The 21,803-nt window shown below is 41.1% G+C and overlaps 1 protein-coding gene across 1 annotated transcript in view; it reads left to right on the top strand.

The window, feature by feature from the left end:
* tmeff1a (transmembrane protein with EGF-like and two follistatin-like domains 1a) overlaps positions 1 to 20,061 on the top strand; it is a 102,339-nt gene extending 82,278 nt beyond the window's left edge. The window contains exons 7-10 of the mRNA XM_031735142.2: positions 11,204 to 11,263; positions 15,363 to 15,489; positions 15,665 to 15,826; positions 16,883 to 20,061. Coding sequence (XP_031591002.1) covers positions 11,204 to 11,263; positions 15,363 to 15,489; positions 15,665 to 15,826; positions 16,883 to 16,967 — 434 coding nt within the window. The 3' untranslated portion in view covers positions 16,968 to 20,061. The remainder of the gene's footprint in view (positions 1 to 11,203; positions 11,264 to 15,362; positions 15,490 to 15,664; positions 15,827 to 16,882) is intronic.
* Positions 20,062 to 21,803: the final 1,742 nt, after the last annotated feature.

Genomic DNA, 21,803 nt, shown 5'->3' with positions numbered 1-21,803 from the left:
CTCACATTTAAAACAGGTTGAGGTCGGGACTTTGGTGCATTTTATTTTCAGCCATTTCTTGGAGATTTGCAGCTCAGCTTGGGATCACTGGACCGTTGCATGACTTACTTTTAGCCAGCATTTAGCTGTCAGCCACACGGCCTCCTGACTCTACAATACTTTGGTATACAGAGGGGTTCAGTTCTCAAATCATCACCCCTCCCCCACCGCGCTGGCAGTCTGAATGAAGTGTTTATGCTGATATGTTGAGATCCTGTTTCTCTTTAAACTTTATTCTACCTTATTCTAGTTGCTCTGACCTTTGCTGGTGAACTGTTCCCTCAGTTTTCAGCCCATTTCCACCATTCAAACTTTAAACTGTTCATCTCTTTCTGCTAATCCCAGCCATATCTTTTGGTGCTCATAACTTTTATACTTTTTGAGATATTAAGCTTTTTATGACATTTTTTGGCCCATTTTGATGACTGGGACCACATTACAAGTGTGATCACCAGTTTAGCTTTCCGGACTGAGCCATGTTTTAGCTCGGTGAGATGAGCAGCCGTTCTCAGAGCGGGAGACCCGGGTTCGAATAGTGACAACAATTTTTTCAGTAAATAGTTCAACTTTTTATCTCTTATCAAGACAAATTTCAGCTTCTTCACCCCTTTTCAACAGAATTTTCAGTTTTTTCGCCCCTTTTGAGCACAAAGTTCTGCTTCTTCACCTCTTTTCATAACAATTCAGCTTCTTCTGCACAGTGCACATTTTTTCTCTCATCATATCTTTGTTTGGGACCAGAACTGGTTTGGCTCAGTGGGATGAGCAGCCGCCGTGAGATCCAGTGGCACAGGTCCGAATCCTACCTGTGGCGGTTGCTGCACATCTTCCCAACTTGCATGTACTCTGCTTTATTGACACTGTTCAGTGTACCCTTTCAAATACAGCTGTTTTCAGCAGATAGTTCTCCTTCTTCTGCTGTTTTCAGATTTTTTTCAGTTTTCCACTACACGGCATTCACGCTGCATTTTCGCAGGAAATGCAACTTTTTCTAGGTTGTGTTTAGTTTTCTGCAGTTGTGGATGTGCATTATGGCCAAAACATCTCCTCTCTGGTCTCCTCAGTCCAAAGAACATCGTTCCAGATGTTTTTGTTTTTGTTCCATGTTTTTTTGGAGGCACCTTCCTCCTGGAAACGCTTCCAAACAAGTGATTCTTGTTCAGTCTTCTAATTGTCCTGCTATGAACTTTACCTTTAACATGCTAACTGAGGCCTGTAGAGTCTAAAATGAAGCTCTTTGGATTTTTTGCGCTTTCTTTGAGATCAGCATGGCGTGATCTTGAACCGTGCACTCCTGGGAAGATTGTGTTTTGTTAACACACACCTGAATTCTCCAGACCAGCAAATCTGTCACTTTTATAGAGGCGCTCAAACCTGCTCGTGATCAGTTAATCAGGTGCATTGATTAGGAGCACCTGGCTGCTACTTATGTTCTGGCACATGTGGAGCTGAAAGAGAAAGACGAAGTAAAAGCTGCTCTCAGTTTCTGTCACGCTACATTAGCTCTCCCACGAGCAAACAGAGCACTGAACTGAACCGAGCGGCTTGTTACTGATATCTGATCCACTTATTTGAGCCATGATTACACCGGTGTCCATACTGAGAACTGGGCCTCAGTTTGTTGTTCAGTGTTTCATTGCTACAATGACAATAAAGATTCTGATATTAGAGCGATATTCTTAGTGTGCTAGCTGAAGATTCTGTTTAAAAAATGTGGGTGGGTGACGTCACTTTGGCTACGTTCCTGTTTTGCATGCAAATTTGAATCCAGTGAGGTGTTTGATTCCTGGAACTTTTTAATGACCCATCATACATTGGTCATTTACACTGGTGCTGTTGCACGGTGCACGATGGGTTCGAAGCTGCAGCGGGGGTGTTTTGTTCTGACTAAAAGCAAAATAGTTGCTGACTCCTCTCTAAGATCAGGAAGAAATATTGAGTTTCTTGGGCTTGTTTCAGTTGCACATACAATCCTGATATTTGGTGTGATTATCTGCATCAGGAGAGAGTTATTTCAAAGTGTGTGTGTGTTTTCATGATAAGAACGCATCATTGCCTCTGCGCGTCTTCATGTTTTGAGCTGTTTCTGACAGTAATGGTGTCCTGTGACACCGAGCGATGAGATACCAAGCTGTGATTTTTGTTTTGTGTTTGCACATGAAAATGTAAAACATCTCCGAGTGTCTGTTGTTAAGCTTTTGATTTACCTCCATCATGGTGGCGTGCGCCTCCACCCACAGTCTGTTCAGCTCTCTGAGCTCTCTGTCATCACGCTGTTTCCTGACGTGAATGAGCGACTGGGTGGAGGCGGAGGATTCAAAGCTCCACGTGCAGCTTTGTGGCGGCCAGCAGGAAGCGCTGTGTGAATAAGTGACGCCAGCACCCTTGTCAGCCAATGAGGAGAGCGGATCTCTGGAGACAATTGTGACAGAAAACGGAGGGTTTCGATGAACAGAGGTCCCTCCTGTGTGATAGAAACGAGGCATTTGTTGTCACACAAAGCATTAATTATGGTTCAGTTTCCATTTTTTCCTATAAACCTGACCTGCAGCAAACACAGCGCTGGTTTGTGCTCCACGTGTCCACAGAGCTAATCAATGTTCAGAAAAATAAACACCGACTGACCTTTTAAAGACACACAACTTGAATATGAAGGCGTTTCAACGATCCCCAGAGGCTTGTTTAAGGATCGAATAAGAAACAGGAAGTTAAATCCATTTCTCATAATAAACCTGAGGAGGCTTAAATAGTTAAAGAAAATGATTTGGAGTTTACCGAGTCTGAAGTCACAAATTCACAGCAAACGAATCGTTCACTTTGCAAAGTTGGATTAACCTCATCAGGCACCGTCACCGACTTTACAGACAGACTGATTCCTCATGTTTTGGTTTCTTCATTGATATATATTTATGACTTTGAAGAGACATTTAAATGCTGTGTTGATCTTTCCTGTCAGAACCATTTGATGAACCTAAAGTTAGCTTGTTGACGCCATTTTTCGTTTCTGAGTCTGAATTCTCTCAGCTGAGTTCTGCTTTCTTACCGCTCCCAGGTCAGGGGTGAGTCGCATGTCGGATCTGCTTACAATAACTGAGTCTGACAGTATAAATGTGCATTACATACAGCTGTCATAAGGATAACTATCACAGGTTACTATGAAGAAAAGCTAAAACCTGATAAACTGGTCTTATTGATGGAGCACACATGAGATAATCACATCATTTAAAGCCTTTTAAAATAACTTCTAGTCAACAGATGTGGCCTCTCGTGCTCGTGACTCCGTGGACGAAACATCTGTGGCTTTGGTACAAAAGACGTTGTGAGATGAAGTCTTGATGAGGAGCTGAAGCCTCGCTGCTCATCCCCCGTGGCTCAGCGAAGCTTCTGCTGATGCTTCCATGATGATCTGTAAACAGTCTGAGCCGCTCCGACGACCTTTGACCTCGACTGCAGCGAGTCGAGCAGCTCTCAGCTTCGTCGGTCTGTGTTCAGACAGAAATCCGCCCGCCAACGCCTCCACGGCTCTTTGATCCGATCCAGATTGGAAAATCTCACTGAATCTCAGAAAACGGTCGCCATCAGCTGTGTGGATTATGAAATAAGCTCGTTCTTCAACAATAAACCGCCCTGAAAGGAAAAACACTCTAAATGGATGAAACAAAGAAGTTTAGTACTCATTTCACTTCTTCGTATTTGACTCTTCTTTATTTTCCTTACTGAACTTTTCTTTTCTTCCCAGATTTGTTTTTTGTCCTTCCATTATTGGAATTTCATGTTCTTCTTTTTCTGTCTTCGTCCTTTTCTCTCCTTCTTTCCTGATTTCTTTGGTTTTCCTCTTTTTATTTCCCTTCCTCAGTTTTACCTCCTAAATTTCTTGTTCTATCTTTTTTTACTTTTCTTTTACTTTTTCCTTCTAGTTCTGTTTTCTTTCATAACAAAGAAAATATTTATACATTCTTATATGAGTCCACTTCTCTTTCTGTTTAGTCCTTATTGTCTTTATTTGATTGAAACTTTTTGTTCTTCGTTCCTTTTTTTTCCAGCTCACTTTCAAAAAGTTGTTTAACTTCAAGACCATCACTGCTGCTGTTTAAATCTTCCAGCTTGAGCATTATTCCTCTGGCTGCAGGCGTGGGTCATTATTTCACATTAACTTGCTGATGTAGTAAAATGCAGGACTGATGGCGTTCAGGGCTCGCTGAGTACTGCCGACTGCACGACTGTGACCGTTTCATAAATCAGCCTCGTTATTGAAACCGTGTCAGACAAATTAATGCATCTAATCACCGGTGTTTTCAATTAAGAAGCAAATCAAGCATGCAGGGGCCGCAGTTTTAATCCGCAAGAAATTAATCCACACCTTGTTAACATCCTGAAATAATCTGACACGCAGGGCCTGCTTGGCACCAACAGCAGGTTTAAATACCATCAGTCAGAAATCAGCTTTCAAGGCAGGAAGCAGAGTTAGTTTGTTGTACTGCAACTTTAAGTAGAGTGAACCGACTCAGAGACTTCAAGTTCAGATCAGTTTCCTCCAGCTACAGAGCAATATGAGCCATAACCTCTGAATTTAACTCCAGTGTTTCTTAGCTGTTTATCCATCGCTAATAGAATAACTCTCAAATTTCAAAAGGCCATAGTTTGTTATAGTTTTCTTAACCAACAGAATTCATTCTGCCTTGAAGTACTCGGGTGAAACTATCAGGTAAAGCTATAAGACAATCAAAACATCAGAAAATGCAGGGAGACTTGGAACCTACCAGAAAACTCAGAAAACTACCAGAAAGAGTTCCCATCAAGCTCAATCAAACAGGAAGTCTGCAACTACACCACCATAATAATAGACTTTATATGAATCGCATAACCTGTAGGGATGTTCATTTAAAAGTCATTTAAATGAGAGGGAAATAAATCACATTAGCAAGATGAGGTACATGGTGCTTCAACAAAAACCTCCTTACAACTGCTTTGGTCAGTAGCAGGTTGCTGTGGTCACCTGTAGTTTGCATGGAAGACACCAACTCATCTGCAAACACAAACTACTGAGTGGTAGTGAAAACTTAAAATGTAGGATGTTGCCTTCAAAACAAAAATTCTGCCTTAATTAAACAACTTGCAAACTTGTACTTGCATCAGACTTTTCATAGTTTCAACCCCACTTAGTGAGTAGTTTGTGTTTGCAGATACGTTGGCATCTTCCATACAAACTGTGGCAACTGTGGCAGCCTACCAGAAACCAAAAAAATCCCAACACCTCTTTGTGACCAATTTCACAACCAAGCAACAGCCATACAGGAAGTGGTCGGGGATACTGACTTCACTCCCAAACAGTGGTTCCATTTGAATTCATTTTAAAAACTGTGAAAACTCGACCGTTTCTTCTTTGTTCTTTTCATACTGCTGTTTTCATCTTTCATTTTTATTTTTTTATTTTTTGTTATTTAACTGATGCCTAGCATCATCATACTGCTCTTTTAGAGGACTGTGCACAAGCATGTCTGGGTAAGCTGCATACCCATAGTCCAGACAGACAGTATAAAAGATGGATGTGGCTTGTGGGTCTGAAAAGTGAAGCCAACACAGAACTGTTGTAAACCTGAATTATTTCTGGTAGCTACCAGTGAAACTACCTCCAATTGCCAAAAAGCGAGTCCTGTAGAAGAACCTCTGTAAATACTTTCCTGTTGTTGAGTTTCGGGTCTCAGTCTCTACTTTCAGGTCAATAAAACCCTGAGTTCTTTTTATAAATTATGGCAATTGTACTTGTCAAAAAAGCTTATTATCCAGATATGCTCACTGGGTAATGACTCACTCATTAAATCTGGTTTCAGACGCCAGGATGGTGAAAAATTTAATCGCAAGGGAGTCACAGCAGGACTTTACAAACTGCTGGGTGCTGACATGGTATGTCAAACATGCTATGATGAATTCTGCCCCTGTGACATCACCGTTTGGTTAGTAAAGTCTCGATGATGCTTCAATCAAAGTGTTTCCACGAATCGCTGCAGATAAAGAGCACAAATGTAGCATGACTCACTGTAACAGAGAATTAATATGAACAGAAGATAACATGAACAGCAGTTGTCTTATGAACCGGAATGATCATCTTTATAGGAAATATGAGTCATCAAAATGACCCATCCATTGACCCCAACCTCCTCCCTAACATTACCATATATGGACATTGTTATTGTAATCGTGCTTATTAGTAACCCTCGACTTAAGAGTTTATAGAACAGACTGAGGGTCTGTTTATTGTGTGTTTTACCCCAAACAGGATAAAAACTCAGAATAAATATCCTGTTATATTTAGTAAGATGTCCAATTAGTGACTGACAGCATGAACTCATCAAGAACATGTGTGCTGACGTCACCTTCATCTGTCATATTTCTGTACATTTAAAGAAGAGGAGTCGCCCCCTACTGAGCATAAGGAGGTTCATGTCCACATGCACAGTCTTTGACAAGTTTTTCCTTTCTTTTTCAATAAAATGGAGGAAAACTTAAATAAAACGACATTACTTTGAGTTCATTAAAAGGCATCATAATAGCATTACTGTTGGTGAAAGTGAGACTACTTTGAACCTTTTTATGCTCCTGGTCAGTTTGTGACTGCAAAACTCTGACTTGGACTTTACACTTGAATGAACTTCAAGCCTAAAGTTAATTAGCTTCTAAATGACATTTGTAACTGTAAAGGTTTTTCTCTTTAAAGTGTTGTTGTAGGTTTCTTGTCTCAGAAGCTTTAAAAAAAGTAAATTAAAGCCAAAAAACATGAAAAAGGAGTCCAAAAGTTCATCAACATCCTCCAGCTTTGTGCTGCCTGTTAGTTCCCCTCTTTTTCTGACTGATTTCTCACAGTTTTATATATTTAATCCCATGTTTGATTCTCAAATATGCAGAGCATCTTTTTATGGCAGAGATGAAAACACCGTTGCGATGAGTCAGAGCTCCTCTGAACCATCACTGAAGGTTTCTTCCTCTCAGAGGAGCCGAGGATGAGGTGCAAGTGTTAGATGCAAACCTCATTTGCAGTCACAGTTTGCTGTGTGATGTTTTTCGGAGTCTGTGCCAACACCCAGAGCTCCTCCAGCCTCGGTACAGCTCTGAGCCTCTGGTCTGATTTATGTTGATGGACTCACCTTGAATCACAATATGTCGTCCTGCTGGAGATGCACTCTCTGCAGGTGCCAGCAGGAGACCCTAACTCGGGAAGAGTTATGGATTTCTTGTCAGTGGTTATTGCTTTTAGGTGGCCAGTGATCTGATTGGCTCAGTGAGGTGGCAGGTGAGGGTGAGTGGGTGGTGAGGGGAGGTATTGCACCCTGAGGTGAAGAGCACCTGCCACCTTCTCTGATCTGTTATTTCCTCAGGGCAGCAGGCCAGTGACTCAGTGCACCACAGCCAAGAAGCCAAATTCAAAGGATTTGAACACATTGATCCTGTTATTCCACAGCAGTGGAGGCCAAACATTGGCTGAATCTGGACCTGTGGTTCACATAAGCTTGTTAACTGATTACAACCCAAAAGCTGTAATTCTCTACCACTCCAGCTTTTTATCAGCACCATTCATGATTTGTTGGGATCAAGAGTTTTTCATTGTGAGTGATCCAAACATTAGCATATTAATAACTAACCTCATGATATGGATGAATCATTTCAGCCATTTGATGATATTTTCACTCATTTACACAAGAAAGATCACAGAGTCGAGACCAGGAGATGATACAAGCTAGTGTACTCCTAGTGCTGGTGCTAGAGAAGATTTGCATGGTAAATGGCCTGTATTTGTATAGCGCTTTACTTAGTCCCTGGACCCCAAAGCACTTTACACTACATTCAGTCATTCACCCATTCACACACACATTCACAGCAAGCTACATTGTAGCCACAGCTGCCCTGGGGCGCACTGACAGAGGCGAGGCTGCCGGACACTGGTGTCACTGGGCCCTCTGACCACCACCAGTAGGCAACGGGTGAAGTGTCTTGCCCAAGGACACAACGACCGAGACTGTCCGAGCCGGGGCTCGAACCGGCAACCTTACAATTACAAGACAAAGTGCCAACTCTTGAGCCACGATCGCCCATCAGGAAGTCACCCTGGCATAATAATCTGTCACTCATTTGGACCCAGAAATAACTAAAGATATGACTCTGAACAAGTGAAGAAGACAAAAGCTGTTGTTCTTGACTTTACCAGGCAGTCAGATAAAAGCTAATGGCTCATTTGACACCGCTCTGCATGCCTACTTTCAAATCTTTAGCACACATTATTTAGCCCCTTAGCTTCCTAAAGCCACTTTGCAACCCACCACCAACTGGGTTGGTGGTGGGTTGCAAATACACTGACAGATACACTGACAGCGTAGTCAGTGTATTTGTTCTCATTAACTTTAACTGTAAATTAGTCCACCAGAAACATATTTTGTATATTGATGTTTTTATAGATCCCAAATCTTTCAGTTAATTTCTGGAAAACTTTCCATTTACATAATGGAATATTAGTTGATATCTAGATATAAATATGTGAATATTTAAAGAAGACTAAACCCACAGTTGTACCAGTTATTGATTTTTATGTGAATAGTAATGAATTTGGGAACGTCACATCCACCACTAGTGGTTATATAAGAACTAAAGTGGTTAAACCATTTATGTGGGAATTGTAAAGTAAATTAAATCCAATAATGGTAACTTGACAATTTATTTTTTGGTTATTAGTCAGCTTCAAACTACAACTTGTGTTTGTATTCACAATATACAGTAAAAAAGTATAAAAGAGTAAAAAAAGTGCTTAATTAGCTTCAGTCCAACTTCAGTCCTCGAGGGCTACTGTCCTGCAGCTTTTAGATCCAACACACCTGAATCAAATGACTGACTTGTTAACAGGCCTTTGCCAAACTTGATGGCATGCTGAAGAGGTAATCAGACCATTTGATTCAGCTGTGTTGGAGTAGGGATGCATCTAAATGCTGCAGGACAGCAGCTCTCCAGGACTGGAGTTGGACACCCCTGGTCTAGGGTGTCCATATACTTCTGCTTATAACACATAAAATTATTATAACCGTTGGTCATTCATATTTTTCTTGCATCAGCAGACTGTTTTCTGATTTTTATTTTTTTGGTTGCATATACAGAAAAAGGGGAACAAGAGCAAAGATGGGAAACAATGAGGCTTTGGGGAGGTGCTGATGGAGGGAGGGGGAGGGTAAGACGGAGATAAAGAGAGTTCTGTCAATATTTCCTCAGGAATGATGGAGCATTAAAAATGGATGAGTGTGTGTGTGTGTGTGTGTGTGTGTGTGTGTGTGTGTGTGTGTGTGTGTGTGTGTGTGTGTGTGTGTGTGTATACATATGTCTATGTGGAGACCAAGTGCATTTTAGTGCATTATGAGGACAACTTTGTAGAATGTGGGTTTTTTACATCCTCACTTTGGGTTTGATTTCAAATACCAACATAAGGATCTGAGTGGAAAAGTATACTATGAAGTCAGACTGATGGCTTAGTGAACTATATTGACCTTATAAAATAGAAAATTCAGACTGTAAGTGTCTCCCGTCTTAGCTGGCTAAATCACCATGGTTACGGTGTAGATGTTTTTATACTTGATCTAATCTGCTGCTGAGTCCTTTATTCACACTGCTGAACCGTACATCGAGAACATCTGTTCAATCAGTGAAACTGATTTCATTTTGATCTGCTGACAAACTGAAGCATCTTCTTTATTAAACCGTGGGACAGTAACTGTTCACGTTTAAATGTATCCAGTTCCTGAATGGAGGAGGTGACACTCATAGGGATCATTTTGTGAAGAAGAGTCATAAATCCCAGGAAACGCCCTTTTTATGTGAGCGCGCACAGAGTCAAAAGAGATTTTAAGTCAATAGAAAGCTTTGCTGTTATAATTTGTTCCCTGTGAAATAAAATCTTTCTTGGATTTCTTTTTTTCATTTACATGTATACACTGTTCCAGTTGTGGATAATCATATCAAACGTGGCCAAAGTATCAAATAATGAATTGAGAGTATGAAAAAATAACCCCTGTGAGAACAGCCCTGGGTCGATTTAAGTCTCAGTAAAGACTTTGAGTTACATTGTTGATAATTAAGCTAATGAGTAGACGGTGTTCTTGGTTTCTCACTAAACTCTAACTCTTGATCCTGATGACTGGATTCAAAAGGTTATGATCAAACAATTGGGAGCTGTGGACTCCCAAAGTCCTGGGAGTCCACCACAGCCTCTCTTCCACTAGTATCTACTCGACTCGACTCGACTCTACTTGGTTTTGTTTGTTTTCCATTACAATTGAGTACCTCCTATGTGCATGGGGTTGTTGTTATAATGCGGCTGAAAGTCTCGTACCATCATTTTTATGCAACACATTTTCCTCGTTGCCGGGTTTCAAAAGTGGCATTTTAATTTTTGTGAAGGAGTCAGTCTCATGACTCGTCGAGTGACGCCATTCACTGGCTACTGTTGACGTCATATTTTTGGATCGACTCGGATCAATTGGGACCCGCGCTGAGCAAACAGGTTCTACCAGCTTATAGGAAAACTCTACAAACCGAGTCAAGCCGAGCTAAGCAGGTACCAATGGAAAAGGGCTATATGTTTACCAGGGTCCCCACAATGATAGATATACAAACCGGAGTGTATGCCCTGTTTAACATTCGCAGCAGATCCTCCTGCAGACGGCATGAAGACATGAAGCCTGTCGACAGGAAAATAACCACAACAACACAAGAACCCAAACCCTGCTGCTTCTTTGTTTATTGGCACCCACCACTGTTGGCCACACAAAGCACACACAGACCATCAGATTGACCCACCTCGACTCTAACAGAGCGAAACTCAGATGGCGAGTAAACATCCCCCGACATCTTTCACTTCCTTTAGTCTGTCCTGAAGAGTAAACACACAGACACACACACAGAGTCAATAAACAGATCACAAAAGACACGATGCAAGACAGCGAAGAGGAAGTCAAGCGGTCAGGCGGTGTCGGTTTCACCCGAGGAAATAGAAATGATCTCAAGCCGTCGCCTGGATGCAAACACTGAAATCCTTTTTTTTTCCATCACGTTGGGAAAAAATAAACTGTTGGTGCTTATTTAGAGAGGATTTCTGAATGTAACCGACTCCATCCTTCTGTTTCTCCTGCAGCTGATAAAGAAAAACAGGGCAAGAAAGACGACGGCAGCCCTTTCAAAGGAAACGTCCTGGGTAAGGAAGCTCAACACGGCTCATGTTCCTTTTTTACCAGGTTGTCGCTGGACTCTGCAAGTTAAAGGATAATGTTAGTTTATTTCCAGCTGATTTTTCCCCTATTATTTTGCCCCTGTGGGTCATACGAACACTGCCCTCTCCAGCTGTGTTGTAGAGGTTCAGGCACAAAATAGCATAACACCCTCAAAGCTCCATCCAGCTTTCCAAACACTTGTTTTTGTATTTATAGTCAATACAAATGAAAAAGAAAAATAATCTACTGTAAACTGCTCTGACTGTGTGTGATTTCCAGCGTGGATCACAAAGCAAAAAATGATGTAGAGGAGAGGATAGTGTAGCAAGTTATCAGCTAACACTACAAGATACATCTGTAAACTGTACCTGATAATTAGCACCGATTAAAATAAAAATGTAGCATTTAAATTTGACTCCTCAAAAGTGGAGCAGACTCCTTCCAAATCCACAAACATGGATGAGCTCAGTGACTCCAGTTAGCAGAGTGCTAACAGCTACGTGCAGCTGTTAGAAAAGCCTTAAAAGATGAACCCTTTATGGACATTTTAACATGAGAGTCTGTGTTGATGGAGCCAGCCTCCAGTGACCAAAGATGATCCCATTAGGAAGATGTTGTGCGGTGTCTCAGCACGATGACATACAAACAAACATCTGCTCTTACCTGTACATCAGTGTCTTTGTTCTCCATGTTCAAACCTGAGCATCATTAGCATCATGCTTATGTGACAACAGTCAAACTGAATCTTGAAAAAATAGTTTCAGGAATCAGATTACTGTTGGCAGCGACAGCGTTTCCTGTCAGTGCAGATTAGCAGCTCAGGTGCATTCATACCACAGGTGTGTTGACCTAACGGTGGCATTAAATGAACAATTACAGGACGCCGTCCATCCAGACAGGAGCATAGACTGAATTTTATGTCAGTGCGTCTACTTGTTATTCAGTCTGTGTCAGTATGTGTCACTGCGAGCTTATGTGATGGATATGCATGGAGCCGAGCTGCTAGCATGGCTAACAGTCTGCACATTAACAACCTCTGGGACTCTGTATTTGTCCGTATTATATAACCACACTGTAAATCCACTTTTCCTGCCTCTAATGCGGTAAAACTTCCTGCGGCCTTTCGGCAGCCTGTTAACCTGCGTCTGAACCTGCTGAGGAGCAACAGCGGCAGGATAAAACCTAATGAAAATCTCCTTAATACACAATAAGGTCCTCAGAGGGGGGCAGGAAATCAAAATGCACAGCTGCGAATCTGAAAGAAAGAAAGTACACCATTTTTTAAGCCTGATCCCGGTGTGACTGTGTGATTTCTCATAAATCAACATGCAGATTAGAGGAGCAGAATGAGGGCATTTCAGAGCCTAAACCATCAGCTGCACGACGCAAGTGTTGAGTCTGGAGATCAAAGAGGAGATGAAACAAAATCTAAAGCGTTTTATTATCTGCAGAGCTCGCCGTGCATTTACATCACCGCCTGAAACGTCTCAGGGGCAGCGATTCCTCCGCAGCTCCTTCGCTCCGAGTTTTAACTCGGACAAAAGAAGCGCAGGATTAAACTGCGGCATTGTCTACATCACAAACAGGGAAGGACACAGCAACACATTTCTGCCTCCGATAAAGAGCTGAGAAAGGCTGAGCGTTTCCTTCTGTGCTGCGTTCAGGTGACCTTCAGCACATCGGCGCCTGTCCTTCAAATAAATAAATCATTCAGTGACGAATGAATCAAACCGCGGCGTGTCCCTACTTGCCCTTCACTACAAGCTTTCATCACTCACGGCTCCCAAAGACAGTGAAAGGTTAACAAGGCTCAGCTCAAAAAGGGAGTGCAACTCGAAGAAGTTCACTCACAAAAAAAACTTTTAAAACAATGTTTTACCAGAGGCGGAATAAAAGATCGATTTTTCTGACTCTAAGAGGGAATAAAATTTATAAAATGGGCTTGATGTTTTTTTCAAAATGAACCAAAGCAGGGAAGTTCATTATCTCATCAGGAAAGTGTTTACTAGGATCAGGGCAGAGCTCCGTTTTCCAACAGACTTCCACAGAAACAGAAGGGTTTGCTGCCACACGGAGCGCCCCCTGCTTGCCATTAAAAAGAATGCACAATTGTTCTACTCTTCAGACCCAGAAGCTACGCCTGGCTTTTATACTGTCTGTGGTTTTACTTCAGTCTGGATGTAAAACGTGGATTTAAGTCACGAATCCTTCCTCATAGCCAGCAGGGGGCGCTGCTCTCACTGTCAGTCAGGCTGTATAGAAGTCTGCCTGCTGCTCACTGGATCTGTGACCACACTAAACATTTTCCTGATGGGTTCATGGGCTCAGTTGCTCGCACCAGGTGCTACTAAACGCAGTATCATGTTCATTTAGGATCTTGTGGTCCCATCGGTGAACAGAAGCAGAATAAAGGAGGGTGCTTCTTGCTCTGAGATTAGTTAATAGCAGGTGAGGATGCAGATGTCTGGTTACAAAAAGCTAAAGCAGTGACAGTAAAAGCATTGAGTACTCTAGTCTAGAGGAGGCTAGAGACTAGAGGAGCTCAGGCTTATAGAAACATGTCACCGTTGGAGGAGTTTTGTCTTAAATTGAAAGATGAAGGTTACAAAACTCTGATCTCAGTAAACCAACAGGTGTCTGTCCCGGCTTCTGTCCTATAATCTCTTTCAAACGTTTCATCCAGCAGCACTCAGACACTTTTTAAAGCTTGTGAATCTCTGAGATGTCATCGCGTCGTAAACATGGCGAACAGCAGAATTTAAAATCGGTGACACGCACACACCGACGGCTTCTTGTTAACAGCTTTCTTTATGTTAATGTGGATTTGGTATATAACGTTTCAGTCACTTTAATGAGCAACACAGTTTGCTTTGTCAGCTATTTCTCTAAGACTGCAGTGAATTATAGCACGATGAGACAGCTCTGTGTGACTTCTTATTATGATTTATGCGCTCGTACAGCGCTGCAGCTCACAGGAGATGACTCAGTTTGTGGCACAGCAGTTCATTTGTTATTGTTATTAGGAGCATAACATGTAGATCTCCTTTTAGCGGTTTTACCAAGTTTAGCTTAAACGTTAAAAAACTAACAGTATATTGTTATTATATTAATAATGTTCATTAATTGAATGTAAGATGAGCGACGTCACAGTCAAACTCCATAAAACATGTCTGTGTTCAAATTTACCAAATATATCTTTGAATATTTTGTCCACTTTTTCATAAATTTCCGACATTATGATATAAGATCAAATAAAGTCAGATGTGCTTTATTTACCCCAAAGATGGGAAATCACTGTGTTCCAGCAGCCCAGTCTCAGGCCTTTAAATCATCATCTGGTGAATCTATTGTCTCCTGTTTATTTCACACAAATGGTCTTTTTTCATGCCAGCGAGGACAAATTTGTCCTAAAGAGTTTCAATTGGAAATATGTTTTATGTCAGAAGCAGAAATCTGGGGTTGAGACGTTGAGGAGGCTCAAACGAAGCTTTAAAATAAACGTGGCCGTTACCGTTTAACACCAAACCAGGTGACAGGCTGCTGATTATGAGCCTCTTTATAATGGATTTAAATGATGTGTGAAAATCTGTGGTGTGTATGATCGTGGGTCTACCACCATCCCTCTGAGCTCCTAATACAAACTGCTTTTGCCTTTTAAAATGGAAAATCATTCACTTTGTGTACTTGAAGACATATAAGATTAAACGTCGTGTTCAGGGTCGCTGTCCAGAAACACAAATCAACAGATTTAAGGTTGTGACTGTTTCACAAACTGCTGTGAGATCAGTTTAAGCCAAATGTGAAAAACAGTCTAGTTCAACAAAATAAATACATCACAAAACAAACTATGGAAGAAGATTTGTTCAGTTAAATATAGAAAAAAGTGAAGAAACTAAAGAAAATGGAGAGCTTACAAAGGAAAATCTAACAAATCATTATCAGTATTGTGGTAAAGATTTGTGTTTGATACAGAAACTATAAATCAATATGTAATAAAATGTAAATCAATAATAAAAAATCTCTTTATCGTTCTCACCTGTATAAAACCTTGTGTCTCTGATTTCTTGTGTTTCTTTCATTCAGACACCAGGATTCTGGATCACGGAGAAGGTTTGTACCCGGGAATGTCCATCCCGTGTGCCGACAGCTTCTCTGGTTTCTGCGTTCACGGGAAATGTGAGATCAACAAGTACAACATGGCCACCTGCAGGTTTGTAACTGCCTCTACTGTAAATGTTTCAAATAAATACATAAAAATGAAGCGTTTGTTTGTTTTTACTACAGTCAAAGTTTAAATCATGAAACAAACACAAAACTATTACAGAATCCTAAAGTATGTAACATGTGACATCACATCACACAGTCATGTTGTATGTCCGACTCAGATGTGACGCAGGATACAAAGGTCCTCAGTGTGACGAGCCTCAGGACTTCAACATCCTCTACGTGGTCCCCAGTGGACAGAAGCTGCACTACGTCCTGATCGCCGCCATCATCGGTGCCGTGCAGATCGCCATCATTGTTGCCGTAGTGATGTGCATCACAAGGTATGCTTACATTGTTTATCAAAAGAGTGAAATTTCTTCCACATGACTTCAGCCACAACACTGTAATAGCAGTAATAGTATGTTAATTATTTTATATTTTGCTAGAAAAATAGATGCAGCGAGTTGAATGAAACATGAAGTTACAGTAAATAAGGCAAAAACAGAGTTTGTAAAATGTTAATGAGCTGATGTTTAGCCCGGTTGGTTTTCCTGCAGTGGCAGTGTGGATCATTGGGATCATTACATGCTAATGAAGAGCCTGATGGTAACTTTGTGCATTGATACAAATGAAATGCAGCTCCAAACCACGACAGAGCCTCCGCCATGTTTTACACGTGGCTCCCCTCACCTAACCACCTCTGCACATACTGAACATTCATCCCATCATCAGACCTGTGGTCACTGATTTTCAGTCCATTTCTTGAATAATTTGTATTATTTTTACCTCGGCCTTTTCACTGGTCACTTTTTATTCCACCACTGAAGAACACACCATGCCAAGATATATGTGTTAGCAAATAGCTCTTTGGGATTTTTGGTGTAAAAATACACTTTTATATCTGTCAAAATGTGTTGCCATTGACATTTTTGTGGACTGAACTAAATAAATTGGAACACATTATATGGTTTTGTGACACGCTGCCTTGAAGATACAATTTAAAAATGGTTCTTTGCAAAATTGCCCGTTATTTGTAGACACAACGCTGGTTCATCGCTTGAGATCTGTGCCCTTTCCATGCTCGAACAATTGATTGGTCAGTCATTGGACAAACAAAAAGAAAGAAAAACACATCTTCTTCAAAAACGGTCAGGTAGAGAAAACCTGCAGAGCTATTGGCCAAGACCAATAACAAGTCTGACTCCTTCGAAAGAAAATACAAAGAAAAAAAAGGGGGTGGTTCAAGACTTTTGCACAATACTGTACAACGGCAGATCTAAAATCTAAAAAGAAAAAGCGCCAAATTGGGAGACTGACTCACTCACAGCATGTAAATCTGATTTTAGTAAAGTAACGGACACAAATTTTAACGACTTTCTCGCTCTCTTTGTCTTCAGGAAATGCCCGAAGAACAACAGGGGTCGCCGGCAAAAACAAAATCTCGGACACTTTTCCTCAGACACTAACAACAGGATGGTATAGCCGTGTCTGTCGGAGGTCTTTTTTGATAATTTTTTTCTTACGGCGCGGGAATATACCATTTTTTAACAGTAGGTGTAGTGAGTTTTCTTTTTTCTCCTAGGAAACTGTTAAAAGAAGAATATTTATTTCAGGGGCCTTATTTTCCCTCCTTTTAATTTTGGATGGCATCTTTGCGCATTTATTTTGCGCATCAAATTATTTTGTTTGGTTTTTTCCTCCAATGCCGCGAGTAGTTCAAGGAGCCGATTCAACACAACCCGCTGTCACTTTGCATCGCCGCCATGTCCGCCGTCTCGGTTTTACTGCTACGAGGTTTAGTTGAATGCTTTGCGGTATCTTTGTTGAGCTGGCTAACAGAGTAACATCTGCCCCTCTGGAATGTGCTATTTATTGAAAAGTTTGATTTCTTTGCCCCTTTCTTTTTTGCTTTTTACTAATAACGTGCAGCTGATTACCAAATGCAGTGTTTTTTGTTTCCGTCCTTTCGGGTAGGAGGTGAGAGGGGGCCAGCTGGTACCATAGATATGTTTACACTCATCCTTTGGTCCATGTAAAGACTTCACTGTGTTCAAACAAGCTAATAATTTATTCTTACGATGAAGAATTCTTTTCTTGAAAGTAGCTTTTACTGGAAGTTTTTACGTTAACTTTTCTTCGAAATTGTAGTTTATGTATATTAGCATGACTTGTGATAACTGTGTACTGTGGTGTAGTTAACTTTTTAAAAGGAAAAGTTGTCTGCCTCGATGCCTCCTCCGCCTCCTCCGCCCCTCCTACGATGGCACGATGAAAAGTTGGACTGACGAATGGAGGACGAGGGCGTTAGTCAGAGGGGGGGTTTGTTTTATTTGGGGTTTTTTCCCTGAAAAGGAATGTCCATTGTCTGGAAATCAATCTGTTGGCTTTATCAAGACAAGGAAACACACAACAAGCATTTCTGCCCGTCGTTAATGAAAGGAAAGTAAAACCAGTAAAGCCATGAACACAAAGGCGGCTATATGCAAGATTGTAAAGGAAGGGCTGGACTTCAACTCGACATCAACGTCCTGGCGATAACTTTCACGTAAATGGAAGAAGTCTTGGTTGCTTCGATCAAGGATTTTCTCTGAATGTGAGGGAATAATTTTGTTTTCTGTTTTGCGTTTTCTCCTCAGCAAAACATTCCAAGCACAGATGATCCCACGAGAAAAAATAACACAGTAATAATACTGAATATAACAGCGTTCTGTTCTCTGGTATGAACATGTGTGTCTCATGGTGTTTAGATGACATGCAAACCGTCATTTGGCCTTACGTTATTCGCACAAATACAGTCAAGTGCTTTTGGCATATAAGGAGGAAAAATCTGATCAGTATCCTGAATAATTTAGTAATCCTAATAAGTAATCCAAGCCTCCTCTTTTTGTTCTGTTTCAATGTAAAGTTTTGATTGTCACCTCTTTATTTTTGTAATGGACGTTTCGCCTGTTTCACTTTGCCAAAACAGAAGAAATAAGAAGCCAAAACGCACATACAGCAGCATCGTCTAGATTCTGAGAATGTGCTCGTGTACCGTGTGGCTAAAACACCACAACCCTGAGTGGGTCGCCAGCACGCCGGTTAATGTTAAAGCTTTGCCCATCTGCTAGAGTCTGAGTGACGTAAACGTCATCACGTGGACGTGCCTGCAAGTTTCTGTGAGAGTTTTCGATGCACCACCTACGTTTGCACCCCAGGTGGTGGAAATGCAGAAAATTGACTGGATTGACGAGTCGGCCGTGCCGTCTCCGGCTGTCCGTGTCCACAACAGCCTGTAATCAAGGCTTAAGAGGTGATGCCATGAAAAGAGCAGTTGGAGCTAGTTTGGTGTTATTTCTTTTGTGAATGCAACTTAAGACAAGAAAATACATTTGAGGTTTGCTCCGACAGCAATCACGCCGACGTTTCAGTGGGATCTTTGTGTCACCTGGTGAATGAGTTCTGTGTCGTTCCTCGTGTCCCTGACCTAATCGCCACGCAGCCTGTGCGACTCTCAGAGTCCAGCTTGGTGTTTTTGTTTGTCACAACATCCAAATTTCAATTTAAATTGTGTTAAAGTTTTCTTTGAAGGATGTCATTCTTTAGTAAAACTGAACTTTAACACATTTCTGAAGGTGCAACATTTTATTTTAAGTAGTGCTGTCAGCGTTAATCTCGCTAAACTGACGTTAACGCCATGACCCCATGAACTTGGCAAATCTCCGTTAGCGAGTGGCTGCACGGTGTCAACGCGTAAGTGCGGTTAGCTTGCTAATGCGTTAGCGCCATGCAGCCCCTTGCACGGGGCGATCCGCCTTAACTCACTAACAGAGATTTGCCAAGTTAACGTGGTTATGGCGTTAACGTCATTTTAACGAGATTAACGCTGACAGCACTCATTTTAAGTTGTAGTAATTCAAGAGGTCAGAAAATCCTTAAATCTGTGTTTTTCACCGAGTTGTCAACTTTCTTAAAGTCTGATTCATTTACGCTGTATTTAAAGTTGAAGTTGGTCAGAGAGTTTGTCCGTGGGAACACAACCACAAGAAAAGTATCCTCATGTATTTACTGCAAACACAAGTGTCAGTTGGTTTAATTCTAAAATTTCCCATTTAATTCAGAAACCATCCACCAGCAGCAAACTATCTCAATAGTTAACTCATATCATCCACTAAGACCAAACCAGTCCTTTGGTTCAGCTAATGCACTAAAAACGACTGAATAACTGTAAATAGTTTACTGTGTTTGCTCGTAAAGGTGAGACATGAGCAGGTAATGCCACCAGATTTCACAACCACGCCCAAGAGGCTGTGCCGAGGTCCAGGGAGCTTTGTTTTCTTCTCTGTATGTTTCTGATTTGACGTTTTCTGTACCGTCTTAGTCTACATTTACAGGTTGTAGGTCAGCCCCTCCCCCCACCCCTCTGCTGAGCAACGTGTTTCTACTTGTTGTTGACCATCGCAGCCGTGACTTCTCTAAATGTGACTAGAATGTGTTTGACATGTTATATTCTGCATGTAGACTCGGCGAGGCTATTTTTGGTCTTTGACGAAATAAAAAAAGAAAAAATGTTTTTTTAATGTACACCGGAGTGCTGTGGCGTCATTTGATTGAGTGTCCTGTGAGCTTTCTCTTCGATTTCTGCGCCTTCTCGTGACTGATGCTCTCATGTTACGGCACACTCGACGCCCTGTGATGAATTAATGATGTTTTTTAAACTGAGTGTTGAGATGACCTTCATCATCAGTCGCTGGAGACCAGAGACAGTTTTGTTTTTCCTGTACAGACACGATGTCCTCATTTCATACTAAACACTAAAATTCTACGTTATACACCATCTCTGCCTCTTTGTCAGCATCCAGCTCGTCTCTGTTAAACCTCATATAAAAGTCAGAACAGCTTTTTTGATTCAATAACTCTGTTTAGATGTTTCTAATCACTCAATGAATTTTAAATTTTACTGTATTTACAAGCAGGAAATTGAGTTTATATAAAATGTGCTGATAAAATTAATATAACTCATGTTTTTTTCATCTGGAGTTGAAACATCAGGAGTTTGTAAACATCTGGATTTAATGCAGATCGCATTTATGCGCCGTACGTCGATGTATTTGAGTTAACTTCATCAGTCATCACCGTCAGCAGACGACTGAATCATCTGCAGGATTACATAAAACTATTGATTTATTGTAAATTTATTTAAACTGTTCCAAATATATTTTTTCTTCTTTAAATGGAATTTCAGTAAAATTGGTGTCACTGTGTAATTACATCTTTATGGACGCAGGCTGATGTTATATTCCATAATAATTATGCTTATTCTGTCAGGTGCTGAGGTTCACAGGTATGGTGGTGAACGCACAGTCGTTCTTATGTTAATGTCATTTTAAGTTACTGAAAATGAAGCTTTTGTAAAGCTGCTTGCAGCATTGAAGGTGTGCAGCTTTACCTGCTTCCTGACATCAGACTGCGATTGACACGAGTTTCTATATAGCAGCAGTTGCTTTGACGTGCTTTTACCAGCACTTAAGATTATTTTTTGTGATTTCAAGTGGGCTAAACAAAAAATCTGCCTGTGTGTGTGGATGCATTCATTTGTCCTCTCAAAAATGATGAAATTAAGGCCTGAAACAGTATAATAGATACATGTGTCCACCGCAATATCACGATGACTGAATTCTCTCTCCTTGAGCTGACAATTCACCATCACCGTCGTGTTGTTTATGAAACTGATGATTTAATGATCTGATTGTCAAACTGAGGCTGACGAGTCATCTTACACTGGTTTATCCTTCAGAGGCCAATCATTTACAAATAATGCAATAATTCACAAAAATGAAACAACTACTTTATTCTGTCTGACCTGAAACTAACTTTTTCCCAGTAGGTGGTTGTACCTGGTAGCATGTGCTTGTTTTGGTACCCCCTCTGCCGGGGTTACACCCAAAATAAATCAAGTTGAAAATGTGACATCAACAGAATGCATGCCACTGATTGGCCAGGGACTGATGTCACTGGCTGAGTCATGAGAGCGATTCCTTCACAAGAATCAAACCCACAATTTTTGAAAACCAGCAATGAGGGAAATGACTAAACACAAACCAACACCGTGGTTTCATCCCACACATACCCAAAACAGCTGAGTGTAGCTAGTGGAGGCTATAGACTTGTGTTCAACCACCTGTTCTTTGGGATGAAAAGAGTCGCCCCCTGCTGGCACATAAAAGGTTTAAGGCACTTCAAGACCTGGAAACACCACCATCTATTACACAGCGCCAAATCACAACAACAGTCGCCTCAAGGTGCTTTATATTGTAACATAGACCCTACAATAATACA

Source organism: Oreochromis aureus, linkage group 18 (genome assembly GCF_013358895.1).
Source record: "Oreochromis aureus strain Israel breed Guangdong linkage group 18, ZZ_aureus, whole genome shotgun sequence".
Lineage (NCBI taxonomy): Eukaryota > Metazoa > Chordata > Actinopteri > Cichliformes > Cichlidae > Oreochromis > Oreochromis aureus.
This window is presented reverse-complemented; position numbering and strand designations above follow the sequence as displayed.